We start from the raw sequence: 13,574 nt of genomic DNA on the forward strand, positions 1-13,574 counted from the left end.
CCGCATGTGCCCGCCGTGGATGCTCCCACGCCCGCACGCGGTGCCCCGCATCCTGCTTAGATGCATGTGCACCGGCGGCGGCGTGGGCCCGGTGACGGCCGTGCCCGTGCCGGCGGGGGTGCCGGCGGCTGGGAGCTGGCGGTGGCAGCGTGCCCCGGTGCCTGCCCCGTGTCCCGCAGCGAAACCTCCCGCGGTGCGGCCGGCGGGGCCGCCAGACGCTGTCCGGCCCGGCCCAAGCTTCTGCCGGCGGCAGCCCCGAGGCCACGGTGGAGGTGCTGCGCGGGGGCACTCGGTGTCCCCGAGGTGGGAGGGGGCGGAGGCGCCGGGGGGCGCGGGGACCCGCTCGCACTGCGGGGATGAGGCGAGACCCCGGCGGGCTCCGAGCCGGCGCGCCCATCCCTGCCCCGGCTGCCCACGAGCGTGCTGGGGGAGCTGCGGGGAGGGGGCTGGCCTGTGCGGAGGTGTGACCCTGCCAGCTGTCCCTCGCCTCAGCCCGACGGAACGAGCCGGAGCCGTGAGCTCATCTCCGGGGCCGCCTCCGCCGCCCCCCCGCCGCCAGGCGCATGCCCGGGGCCGCATACATGTGCAGCGCCCATGCGTGTGCGCGCACACAGGCATGCATGTCTGTGCACACATGTGCCCGGCATCGCCTGGCGCTGCCTCCTGCCAGCACCAGGCTGCGGGGGACACGGCTGCGGGCTGACACAGCCCTGTAGGCGACACGGCTGTGGGTAATACAACTGTGGTGACACGGCTGTGTGGTGTGACACGACTGTGTGGTGGCACAGCTGTGGGTAACACGACTGGGGGTGACATGGCTGCAAGATGCCACAGCCATAGGTGACACTGCTCTGGCGTGGTATGGCTGCAGGGTTACATGGCTGTGGGTAACACAGCTGTGGGGTGACACAGCCGTGTAGGTGACACGGCTGTGTGGTGCCATGGCTGTAGCTAACGTGGCTGCGGCATGCTATGGCTGCGGGTGACACGGCTGCAGGGCCAGCAGACAGAAGGGAGGCAGGATGGGACCTGTCCCTGCCCGTGGGGTCTCCGCACCCGCGGGCAGGGGGGGCCACGCCGCCCCCTCCCCTGGCCGCCCCTCTGCCCGTTACCCGGCTGGGCCGCGCAGCCTCGGTGCCGGCGTAAGCCGGGGGGGCGCAGCAGCCGTGCAATACCCCCACGCGTGGCGCCCCGGGCCGCTCCTACCTGTCAAATTAAAAAAAAAATCCCCCCCCCGGGGATGCTCAAAGGCACTTTCAGGCTAAATCTCATTTCTCCCCCTCCCCCCCCGCCCGCCGGGCGGCTGCGGCGCGGGGGGAGGGGCGGGACAATGCAATTAAAACCGGAGAAAATACCGGGGGGGCCGGGGGGGTGCTCTGCCTTCGGAAGTTCGCACCAGCGTAATTAGATCAGCGAGGGCTCATATGGATGCTGGAGGGGCTGGCAGCCGGGACGCGCATAGCTGCAGTGACAGGGGCCCCGCGGGACCCCCGCCGAAGGCAGGGGGCCGGCAGCTGCCCATCCCCGCGGCCCCCGGGCGCCTCGCGCGGACCTTGCCGTACGGCACCGGGGGGCGATGGGGTGGGGGTGGGGCCGAGAACCCCCCCCCGTATTGCGGGGTCCTCCCTGCCGGCCCCCCCTCCGCTCACTCGGAGCCGAAACCGGAGCCGCTCCTGTTCATCAGAAAGCGACATCACCGCTTCTCGCAGTGACGTCACCGGACCATGACGTCACGAGGGGCGGCATGGACTCCAACGGCCGGGGCAGGTGCGGAGGGGAAGGAGGTACCGAGACCTGGCGCTACCCTGGCCCCACTCGGATCACGAGCGGGGCAGTGCCGGGGTCGGCGCCGCCGGAGTGGATCTGTCACGGGGAAGAGGGGCGCTGCTCCCGCCCCGGGTCCTGCGCCCCCCTGCAGCCGGCATGAGGGTGTGCGCGTGGGGCTGGAGACATGGACACGCGCGCGCACGCAAAGCACCCGCGGACACACACACAGCATCACAGACACTCCTGCTGCCCCGGCCGGTACCGGGTGACCCCTCCCGGCCCCGCCGGACTCTCGAGGGGATCTTTCTGCTCTGGGGAGCGGGGACTGCGGGCGTCCGCAGCACGGGGATGGGCGCGGGGCGACGGGGATCTCCGGTGCTGCGGCGACGCCCCCCATGTCCGGGCGAGGCGGCCGAGCGGAGCCCCCCCGGGGCGCGCCCTCGGGGCGGGGGTGCCCGCCCACTCTGCAGACCCCCTCCGCGCTCCTCAGTAAGGTGTCGCCTTTATTCCAAATATTTACACTGGGGCGGGCCGGGCCGGGGCCCTCCGTGCCCCCAGCACTCGGGGCGGACGGGCCGCGGACGGGCCGGCGGGACAGAAATGATAGAAAATAAAATTAAAAAGAAAAGAAAAAAAGAAAAGGGACAGACGGACCCAAAAAAAGCGAAAAATTGCACCAATTCCCGCCGGGGCGGGGGCAGCACGGCCGCCCCGTCCAGCCCGGGGGTTCGGTCAGTCTCGGTGCCGGCCCGGGACACCCCTCCGGGTCGTCCCGCTCCGCCGCCTCAGTCCCCCACGTCGATCTCCTCCTCCGAGAGCTCGGCGGGCGGGGGCGTGGGGCCGGGGCCGGGGCCGGCGGGGCGCGGGGGGTCGGGCAGCGCCGTCAGCTGCTGGAGCGCGGCGGGGGGCAGCGCCTGCAGCGAGGCCACGTCGGCCCGGAGCTCCTCCAGGTCCCGCTTGAGCTTGGCCCGGCGGTTCTGGAACCAGGTGATGACCTGGGCCGTGCTGAGCGCCAGCCGGGCCGCCAGCTGGTCCCGGTCCGCCGGCGAGAGGTACTTCTGCCGCAGGAACCGCTGCTCCAGCTCGTAGATCTGCTGGTTGGTGAACGCCGTCCGCGACTTGCGCCGCTTCTTGCAGGCCGGGCGCTGCCCCAGGGCACCCAGCGGCTCCCGACCTGCGGGGACAGCGGGCTCAGCGCGGCGGCACCAGCACTGGCACCGGCAACCACATTAGCATCGCACCCATACCCACACCGCACCGCCACTGCACCGGCACCCGCACCCGCATTAGCACCGCACACATACCCGCCCCCGCACCGGCATCGGTACCGACATCCGCACCAGCACGGGCACCGGCATCTGCAGTAGCACCGCACCCATACCCCATCCGCACCAGCATCAGCACCCGCACCCGCATTAGCACCGCACCCATACCCACACCGGCATCGGCACCGACACCCGCACCAGCACCAGCATTGGCACCCACACCCGCACCAGCATCAGCACCCACACCGGCACCGACATTAGTATCCGCACCCGCGTTAGCACCAGCACCGGCACCGGCACCGGCACCGGCGAGCCGCGCTGAGCTCGGTCGGGCCCGTACCCGCCCCGCCGGCCCCCACCGCTCCCCTCCCGGCCCGGCTTCGCCGAGCCCGGCCGCCGCCGCGCTGAACCGAGCCCGGCCCACCGCCGCTCCCGCCTGGCCCTGCGCCGTCTCGCAGCGGCCTCGGTCCCACCGGGAGCCGATCACACCCGTGTCCCGCCGCCGGCGCGGCCCGGGGATCCCGGGGCTCCAGTGCGGTTCGTCCCCGCCGCCGACTCAGTGCGTGAGCCCAGGCCGCTGTCGCGGGGCCCGTACCGGGAAGGCAGGAGCGCAGCCCCGGGCGGCGGGGCCGCATCGACAGCACGAAGCGTGTCCGCTCGCCCGGGCCGTCGCTTTTGCGCAAAGATTTTCAGGAGCCCCGGTGCCGAGCAGCTCCCCTGGGGCCTGGTTCCCGCCGCCGCCCTCGGCACGGCCGCGCCGCAGCCGCGGGGCCCCGACCCGGCGCTGCTGCCGGCGGCGACGAAGTAAAACCTCCGGTGAGAGGCAGCTCGTATCCGTCCGCGGCACCGGTAACGGATCCACAGCAGCCACTGGCTCCCGGTGCCGGTCTCGGCCCGGCTCAGCCTCTGTGTTGCCGGCAGGACCGATCCGCCGCTCGGTAACGCGGCTCCCGGGGCTCCCCGAGGCGCGGGGCGCCGGCGGCTGCCTCCCCCGTTAACGAGACCTGCCGCCGCCGCTGAAGGGTCCCGGGGCCACCCTGTCCGTCCCGCCGCCCGTAGCGAGGGCTCCGCTCCCCGGGGACCCCCGGCCGCCGCCCCGCCCTGCCAGGGGCCGCGAGTGTCTCCGTCCGTGCAGCGTCCTCGGTCGTTCGTTACCGGAGCGCCGGGATGTCCCAGCTGTGTCCGTAGGTATGTGCGGGTGGCGGGGTGTTACCTCAGTCACCGAGCCCCGGTCGCTCCCGTTTCTGTCTGCCGGGGCGAGCAGGGGGTGGGTTTTTTTCGTTTATCACGGGAGCCCTGTTCTGCCCGGCCGTGTCCGTCCGTCCTTTCCGGTAACAGGGTTTTACCTCCGTTACGAGAACCCCAATCTGCCCGTCTGTCGGCGGGTCCCGGTTCGTTCCGTCGCCGCGGCCAGGCAGGGACTAGGGGTTTTTGCAAATTGAGAGACCCCTCCGGGGCCGGCCGTGTCCGTCTGCCCGCCCGGGTGACAGGGTTTATCGGCATTCCAAGAGCCCCGAGCTGCGCCGTTTCTGTCCGCCGGTCCATCCGGGTGAGGGATCGCTGTCGTTGCCCGCGGGAGCCGCGCTCCGCCCGGCCGCGTCCCTCCGCCCGCCCGTGCAGCGGCTTCCCCGTTAGCGGCGGCCGCCCGCTCCACCGGACCCGGCCGGCCGCGCAGCCGCGGCGTTCGGTCGGTTTTTTACCTTGATCCGGGAGCCCCGAGCTGTCCCCTTTCCGTCCCGCTGCCCGGCCGTGCAACGGCTTTTTTTGGTTAATTACCGCAGGGCTGCCCGGCCCGGCCGTTTCCGCCTGTCCGTCCGGGTAAAGCGCTGGGGTTTTTTCGTTACTCACGGGAGCCCCACTTCCTCCGTGTCCGTGTGTCCGCCTGGCAAGGGGGGCGCGTTCGTTACCGGAGCGCCGCTCGCCCGGCCAGGGATTTTTTTTCGTTAACGGCAGAAGCCCGGCTGTGCCCGTGTCCACCTGCCCGGCCGTGCAAGGGCTTTCCGTTAACGGCGGGAGCCGCACTCTGCCCATCCCCGTCCGTTTGTCCGGCTGGTACCGGGTTTTTTGGTTAATCACGGGAGTCTAGCTCTGCCCGCCCGTCACTGTCCGGCTGGCTGTGGGGATCGTTTCGTTCTTCGTTAATTACAGGAACGCGGCTCTGCCTGTCCCCGTCCGTCTGTCCGACCCGGTAACGGTTTTTTTTCGTTAGTCACGGCGCCCTGCTCTGTCCATCCGTGTGTCCGTCCCGGTAAGGGTTTTTTTTTCGTTAATCACGGGAGCCCCGCTGTGTCTGTCCGTGTGTCCGTCCCGGTAGGGGTTGTTCCGTTAATCACGGGAGCCCTGCTCTGTCTGCCCGGGTCCGTCCGTCCCCCGATGGAGGATTCTCGGCTCGGGATGGCGGCAGGGTCCCGGTTGCCGCTCGGCCCGCCCGCCTACTCTCATGGCGGGTCTTCCCGGTGGGGTCAAGCCGGGGGCCCGGTGGGGCCTGTTCGTTCCCGCGGGGGCCGCGACCCACCGGCTCTGCTGGCCCCGGTGCTCCGGGGAAGCCGCCGCCGGACCGTGCCGGGCCGCCCGCAGCCAACCTCCGTGAGCGGGGAGCGGCCGCCGGACCCCTCCGGGAACAGCGCCGGTTCCCCGGGCCCGCCGGTAACGGGTTTCTGCGGAAGGCCGAGGGCTGGCCGAAGCCACCGGCCCCGCCGAAGGAGCCCGCCCGGGCTGGGTCGCCGCGCCGTTTTCGGGTTTTCGTTGCCGACGGGAGCGATCCGCCGCTCTGCCCCTGCACTCGGTCACGGTCACGGTCGCGGCTCGGCGGGGCCGGGTGCCGCCGCTCTGTCCGGTGCAGGCCGACCGCCGCCGCGGGACCGATCCGCCGCCCGGTACTGCGGCTCCCGAGGCCCGAGGCCGGGTCGGTCCCTGCGGCTCCCGGTACGTCTGCCGGCCCCGGCCTGGCCGGTCCTCCCGGAGCTTCGGGCTTGCCCGCACCGGCGTCTCGGTCCCGGCCGCGGCTCACTCGCCGCCGCGGAGCGGGCTCGGCCGGGGCTCGCTTGGGCTCGCTGTACCCGGGCCTCTGCCTCCCTCCGGGCCGCGGCGGCTCCGGGAGCGGTGCGGGGCTGCCCCGGCCGGGATGCCGTGTCCCCGCCGCCGCGGGCCAGCACCGGCCCCTTGCCGGGTCGCGACTGCCGGGTCTCTCGGCCTCACTCGCCCCTCCGGGGACACGCCGGGAACTCACCGGGGCCGCGCCGGGCCAGGGGCGAGGAGGAATCCCGGCACCGCCACGGGCGGCGGCGCAGCTCCGGACACCCCGCCGCGCCCGCCGGCTCCAGCACCTGCCCGGTGCCCGTCCCGTCCCCCTCCCCGGTGCCGGCGGAGCCCCCCCGCCGCCCCGGTACCTTCGGCCGCCTGCAGCACGCCCAGCTCCAGCCCCTGGAAGGTCTTGCTGGCGAGCTCCTCCAGCGCGCAGAGCGGCGAGGACGGGGCGCAGCCGCCGCCGCGGGGCCCCGCCGCCTTCTCGGGGAGCCGGGCGGGGGGCGCGGCGGGGCCGGGCCCGGGGGGGCTCCCGCCGCGGGGCCGCCCCAAGATGTCTTCGATGCCGAAGGGGGTCAGCGGCTTGTTGGAGTTGGCGGGCGGCGGGAGCTGGTCCAGGGCGCTTCGCCGGCGGCCGCCGCCCGGGGGGTGCAGCGGGGGGGAACCAGCCGCCTCCCGCGCCGAGGTCATGGCGCGTCCCCGCTCCCGCACCGGGGCCGCCTCAGCACCGCGCCCGCCTCATCCCGCCGGGCTCCCCCCCCGTCTCGCCGCCGCCGTCCCGCCCGCGCATCAAGCCGCGGCCGCACTTAAACCCCGCGGGCGCAGCCCGCCCCCTCGGCGGGGGCCCGGCGGCAGCGGCGGCGGGGAGCGCTCGGCCTCCCGGCGCCGGGACCCGCTCGGCGGGACTGGGCAGCTCCGCACCCGCCGCCGCTTCCCCCCCCCGCCTCCACGGCCCCGGTGCCGCAGCCTTAAAGACCCGGGGCCGGGGCGGCAAATTGGGCACCGGGAGGAGGAGGAGCCACCGACACGGAGGGGGGGGGGTGAGGGGGGGGTCACAGCTCCCTCTCCGCCGCCGCTACCGGGATACATACGGGGCGCAGTGCCGCGCCTCCCCCTCGTACAGCCATTTTAATCCCCCCACCCCGTGGGGCAGCCGATGGGTGCCCGTTGCCCCCCGCCCCAGATCCTCAGCGGGGCTTTTACCGTCACAAAAAATTTATTAGCTCCCCTGCTCTAAAATGCCCCATAAAAGTGCAGGGGCCGCCGCGTCTGGGAGTGATTAGGCCGCTTCGGGTGGGTTTTGGGTTTCAGAGCGCGGCCAGGCCATAAATCCGCCCCCCCCCTTCCCTGCTGCCCTCCCCGGTACAAATAGCTCCGGGATCCCAACCGCTCGTAAAAACCCGGGGACGCCCGCACACGCAGGTGAGCCCCGGCTGCTGACAGCGGGTCCATATTCTCTGGCAGGATTGGGGCTGGGGGATGCCGAATCACTCCAGAGGGACGATTCGGCATCCCCCAGCCCCAATCCCACGCAGTGTCCCCATGGGTCTGCTACTGGGATGCTCTGGGCCTGGCAAGGGGACACAGGGGACACACGCACACACACGCACAGTGACGGTGTGGAGGGCACAGGGGTCATGGCAGTAGTGAGAGAAAATGAACCTGTGCGCAGCCGGGGGGATGGGGATGGGGCGGTGGGAGAACTGTGCGGGGCTGGGGGAGCAGGTGCAGGGGGACCCGTCAGTGCCGGTGCCGGGAGGGGCTGGGGGCTTCCAATCTTGCTGACAAAGGCAGAACGCGATCCCCTGGCTGGAAATTGGAGTTAGACAAATTCAACCTTGAAATTTCCCAGCAGCCGGAGCAATTAAACACCGGAGCGGGCGGCGGGCGGGGGCGGGGAGAGGGCTCCGGCGAGCCTGGGATCAAACCGATTTGGGAGAGGTTTGCAGGCTGCTCCCTGGGAGTGCAGCCACCCCGGCGTGGTACCGCTGGAGGGGCCCTGCTGGCATGGGTGTACAGAGCCCCTTGCCTGCCGGCGTGCGGGGCCTGGCAGGCCGAGGCGGTGGCGTTTGCACGGCTGCCTTGCACGTGGCTTTTGTCCTCCATCTCCGGAGGGATGGCTCACCCAGCTGGCGGCATCGTGACGCGGGAAGCCAGTGGAGCTGCTGCTGCTGCACGTGCTGCCAGCTCCCGCTACTTGCCGTGGGATGGTGCTCGTACCAGGGTACAGGCGAGCTGTGTCACCCACTGGCACCCTCTGTGAGCCACGGTCCCCTGCAGTGGCACCACGTGGCTCGAGATGGGGCTACCCTGCTGGGCAGTGGGCCCCAGGCAGCATGGTGTAGGGGCACAGCCCTTCTCACCCCAGTCCCAGCCCCATGGAGTGGCCGAGGCTCCGTCCCAACCAACACCCTGTGACATGCACCAGGAAATTGCCGCATGGGATAATTCCTTGTTCTCGCACCAATTGGGGCCAGCAGCTGCCCTGAGCAAGCCCCCCTGCAATTCCAGCTGCTCAGGACCGGAGGGAGATCCACCGCAGGGCCCTGGGCCAGCAGCGCCTGGAGGACTCCAGCCGCACTGGGCCCTGGCACCAGGCAGGGCAGACAGGAGCCAGGCTGGGATCCAGGTGGATCTTCAGCTGCTGGGCTCACCCTGACGGGATGGGGCATTGCCCCCGCTCCATCGCCCCTGCCCCATTGTTCTGCAGCAGCTGGGGTGAAATCCCTGCGCAGCAGCAGCCAGCTGCCCAGGGATGCTCCTGAGGAGCAGTGCCGGCCCCTCCTTGGCCCCCTACTCGTGCCCCATGAGCTACCTAGTGAGGTAGCCCAGAGTGGGCTGAACAGCTCAGATCCCACCCGGCCCCCATGGGCACTGCAGGCAGGGTGAGGGCACGGCCATGGGCATCGGCAGGGCTGCCAGGCTGCAGTGTAGGTGTGCTGCTCCCCACCCCTGGGGTAGGCTGGACACCCCCCTGGCCCCCAGCTCTGGGCCTTGGCCCCCAGCTCACTGCCACCAGGCGGGGGAAGTGTCAGCTCCAGCTGCCAGGAACACAGGATGGGAAACGCTTTTCACCCCAAATCAGGACATGCAGTGGAAAACAAAAAGAGACCTCTGAATTTTTGCAGGAACACTGGAGTTTCCTGCGGAGCGGGGCAAAGCGCCCTGCGCTGGCCAGGCGCCCGCAGCCAGCGGGGATGGTGATGGGCATGGCTGTCCCAGGCAGCACACCCTGGCGTGGCAGTGCCAGCACCCGCCTCAGCTCCTACACCTCCACCTCCACCTCCTACACGTACACCTGCTGGGGGTCAGGTCCCGGGGGAGGATGGGGTCCCTGCAGGTCTGGGGACCATGTGCAGGGCCTATGCCCTCGGCTCACCAGTTGCCCCCTAGCCCTCTGTGCCTGGCTGGGGCAGGCAGCATTGCCAGATGTGCCAGGGCTGAGCCCCTCATGACCCTTCCCCAGCAGCTGTGCTAGGCTCTGCACCCTGCATTGGGTGCAGGGTGAGCAGCGTGCAAGTGTGTGTGTGTGTGTGTGTGTGCATGCACCAGGGGGTGCATGCATGTGTGAGGGTGTGCACAGTGGAGGGGGTGCATGCTCCAGAGACTATCTGTGCCAGTGGCTGGGGCTGCCCTGTCCCCAGCTCAGGACACCCCACTCTGGGGGCACCCAGGACTGCCCACCCCTGCGTTCCCCAGCCCTACCACAGCCAGCCCAGGAGCTGGCTGGTGGGACACCCTGTGCCGCGCTCGGGTGCTGTGCTGCGCCGGCAATTCCCCATGCCAGGGTAACGTGATTAGGGGTGGGAGGGGGCGGCTCAGCCCGCTAATACGCTTATGCCCCAGCACCGCGCTCTGCCCCTGATCTATTATTTAGCGGATCCATTTCAATAACACGGCTCCGTGCCGAAGCGCCTGGCGGTAACTCAATTAGGGGCGCTCCCAGCCCCGCGCTGGAGCTGGAGCTGCAGAGCAGTTTGCACATGGAAATTGCTTGCAAATGAATTTTCCTTTAATAAGGGGAATAGCTCAGTGCAAAATTAAACCGTCAGTAGCGGAGGCAAGCGGGGCATCACCAGGGGAGCCGCTGGCAGCACTGCGCCCCGTGCTGGGGGAGGAGACCTGGCCAATTATTGGCAATAAATCCTGACCCTGCTCACGGGGCCGGGGGCCGCGGGCCGCGGGCGAAGCCACAACTAATGGGATTACACCTTGCCCCGGTAAACGGGGATTAATGTGCTGGGAGCCGGGGATGCCGGGGATCCCCCCCAGGGGCTGTTGGCAAATGATCTATTCATTAACACATGCCGACCTCTCTGCACTCATGCACCAGCACAGGGCTGACCCTGGCTCCATTACACAGCGAGCGTGGAGGGAGCGGTGGTGGGGACAAGGGCAGGGGTGGCCCAGGGCGAGGAGCCCCCTTGTGCCCCCCAGGAGCACGAGGGTGGTGATGGTGCTGGGGGCTCACGCCACATAGGGCCCGGCACGTGGCTCAGTGGCTCCCGCACACATGTGCTGGTGCAGGTGCAGCCCACGCAGGTGGGCACTCACACTCGCGTGCCTGGTGTGTACGTGTGTGCGCAACCACCCACAGTGCATGTGCGGGTGCAGGCATGTGCAGGCGAGCAGCTGCCATGCACAGAGGTGCTCGTGGAGCACCAAGGCACCAGCTGACATGCAGAGCTGCCGCATACATGTGCAGGCACACACATACACATGGAGGTACATGTATTGGTACCAGGGACCGACAGGGCTGGGGACAGGAGCAGGATGTGGCCCTGGGGGGTGCACCCAGGCAGGGATGAGGGAGGATGCTGCAGGGACCCTCGCCCAGCGCCATGCATGGGGGAAGCAGTGTGCGGGGTCAGGGGTTTCCACTGGCCTCAGCCCCAGCTGCTGCTCCCTGCCCTGGGACCCCCTCCCTGCTCTGTGGCCTCCATATGGGCCTGGGCCAAACTCCAGCCAAATGGGCCAGGGCTGGGGGGGGGTTGCATTTCAAAGCCTCTGGCTGAAGCAAACGCTGGTGCCCCCCCGCCGGGCTGTCACCCACGCCCGCCCCCTGACCCCGGCAGGGCAGGGCTGGTAGGGACCATCCCGTCCCCTTCCCCAGGGCTGGTGGAGACAGCCACAGCCCCTTCCCCAGGCAACAGGGACCCGCTGGAGAGGGGCCTGTCCCAGCTGGCCCATGCTGGGACCCCCACAGGGCTCGGGGTCCCTGTGGGCATTGATCCGGGGTTCACAGGGGTGCTGCTGGGGGAGAGGGGTTGTGGGGGCCCACTCTGGGCTGCGGGGGGGAGCAGGCTGGGATGGGGGGCCGTGGGAACCTCATCCCGCCGTGGGGCAGAGCCATTGTGTGGGGCCGCATGCCCACTGCTACCAGGGCGGGGGACTATTTGTGACGGGCAGCAGGAAGCGGGCAGGCAGCACCGTCTCACCACGGCCGCTTCCTTCCCCGCACCGCAAATAGCTGGGACGGGGCAGCCGGCGGAGGCGGCTAGAGCAGGGGCTGCACAGGGTCAGGGGGCGCTGACCCCAGTGGGCACAGCACCGGGAACGGGTGCTGCCAGAGACCCCAGCCCACTCTTGCTGACTGCAGGGTGGGGGGCTCTGGATGTGGTCCGAGGGCTGCTCGTGTGTGGGGCGCACCAGCCGCTGTGCCCCAGATCACCCCATGGCCCCCATGGGGAGGGGGCCTGTCCCGGTGCTGGGCGGGTGGGCGCAGGGTGGCGGGGCCGGCACAGCCATGCGGATTCAATTAGGCGCAAGGGCGGGGGGCTCGGCTCGGCCCGCGCCGGGCAGCGCGGTGAGGAAATGGCTCGTCTGAGCCGCTGACAGCCCGGCCCCGCGCCCAAGATGAACGACCATCGGATTAAAGCTCCGCATGCTGACAGGGCGCACCTGAGCGAGGAGCAGGGCTGGGGCGGCCGCGGGGGGGCCAGGACCCCGGTCCCAGCGCTGCCAAGGAGCCAGCGAGAGGCCGGGAGGGGCCCCCCCGCGGCCCAAGGGGTGGGGGAGACATGGAACCAGGGGGGACGCACCCTGGGCATGGGCACCCATGGCCTCATGGGACTAGGGCAGCACCCCGCACAAGGTGACACGTGGGGACAGCGTGGCTGCAGCAGCATGGCATGCCGCTCCGGCACATGTTGCCCACATGCAGGGTTCCCCAGCTGAGTGCAGCCTGGGGGCTCACTGCAGGACTGGCACAGCCTGCACCCCCAGACCTGGCCAGGGTCAGCCGGGGCCACTGGTGCCCGCTGGACCCTCCCCGCCATGCCGGGGCAGCGCAGTCTGCCTGGGCTGCCAGTGCTGGTGCCGGTGCCGGGTCTGTGGCTGGGGTCTCCAGTGATGGGGGAGAATTGCAGGGCACGGTGGGGCTGGCTGCAGCTGGGGCTTGCTTCTGGCTCCAGCCCCACACGCTGCCTCATCCTGGGCTGCCCAGAGTGCACAGCTGTCCCAGTGCCCCCAGTGTCCCATGGCCATCCCTGTGCCCCATGGACCTCCCCGTGCCCCACAGCTCAGTGCACCGTACAGCTCCCTGCAATGCTGTGGGCTGCCCTGAGCCGTGGGGCTGGCATGGGCATGGGGATACTGCCGGGGGTGGGGGCTGGGGGCTCCAGCCTAGCACCTCGCCAGGCTGCAGCACGATGGGGGCACTACTGCTGGGCTCAGCAATGGCCTGGGTGCTGCTGCCCTGGGAGGGGGGGCGTGGGGCAGGCACCTCATCCTGCAAGACACCAGTGGGGGGACCCATCATCAGCCACTAGTGCGGGGCTGGGGGATCGATGGGCTGCAGCGGGTCACTGGTATCATTAACCCCAGCGAGGCAGCCGGGCCGCGCCGCCCAGAGGTTAATTAAAAAGAAAAGTGCAACGAAACGTGGAGCGGTGGTGAGCGGGCGGGGGGGTGAGGCGGTAGTGTTGATATGGGCAGTGGGCACAGTGCTGCTGGGGTCTGCTGCCGACTGCACCCTCCAATGTGGGCTGTCATGTGGGGGGTGGCGAGAGGAGCAGATGGCACCCGGGATGTCCCTGTCCCACGTGTTCCCACAGCCCGGGGCGCTCAGGGGGGCTCAGTGTGCTGGGGGTGCAGGCAGGGCTGTTGGGGCTGGAGCTGGCGGCATTACTGCCCGTCCGGTTCCCAATGGCTGTGCCTGCCTGGTTGTGCACGTGTGTGCAGGCAGGATGGCGGGGTTGTGTGTGTGTGTGCATGTGTTCATGCTTGCCTGTGCATGCACACCACCATCACTCCATGCTTTTGGGTACTTCATCCAGCGGGCACAGGGCCACCCATGGGCCCCACAGCCAGGGGGACCCAGCCATCCTGGCAGAGGACATGGGGAGCACCATGCCACTCTGTGCTGTGTTGCACCGTGCTGCGTGGCAGAGCTGGGCAGGAGGAAGAAGAGCCGTCGCAGAGGAAGCCCCATCCTTCCTCCTCCTCCTGTCCCAGCCCAGCTCTATTCTTAGCCCTGGTCTGTCCTGCATCCTCCCTGCCCGGCTGGGGTCCAGCCCT

General features: G+C 70.0%; 1 protein-coding gene across 1 annotated transcript; it reads right to left on the bottom strand.

Moving 5' to 3' along the window:
- Window positions 1–2,371: 2,371 nt before the first annotated feature.
- LBX2 (ladybird homeobox 2) lies at window positions 2,372–6,952 on the bottom strand. The gene is made up of 2 exons (XM_037401574.1): window positions 6,422–6,952; window positions 2,372–2,941 (listed from the first exon to the last, which is right to left on the bottom strand). The coding sequence occupies exons 1-2, from the start codon at window positions 6,744–6,746 to the stop codon at window positions 2,553–2,555; spliced, it is 714 nt and encodes a 237-aa protein (XP_037257471.1). The 5' UTR covers window positions 6,747–6,952; the 3' UTR covers window positions 2,372–2,552.
- Window positions 6,953–13,574: the final 6,622 nt, after the last annotated feature.

Source organism: Falco rusticolus, chromosome 1 (assembly GCF_015220075.1).
Source record: "Falco rusticolus isolate bFalRus1 chromosome 1, bFalRus1.pri, whole genome shotgun sequence".
NCBI classification, from domain to species: Eukaryota; Metazoa; Chordata; class Aves; order Falconiformes; family Falconidae; genus Falco; species Falco rusticolus.

What these genes read in the sequence shown, in the direction of transcription:
- LBX2 (XM_037401574.1), bottom strand. Translation starts at nt 6,746, where the DNA reads ATGACCTCGGCGCGGGAGGCGGCTGGTTCCCCCCCGCTGCACCCCCCG. An exon ending in CGTGCTGCAGGCGGCCGAAG is followed by an intron (nt 2,942 to 6,421) that starts GTACCGGGGCGG and finishes CTGTCCCCGCAG; the next exon opens with GTCGGGAGCCGCTGGGTGCC.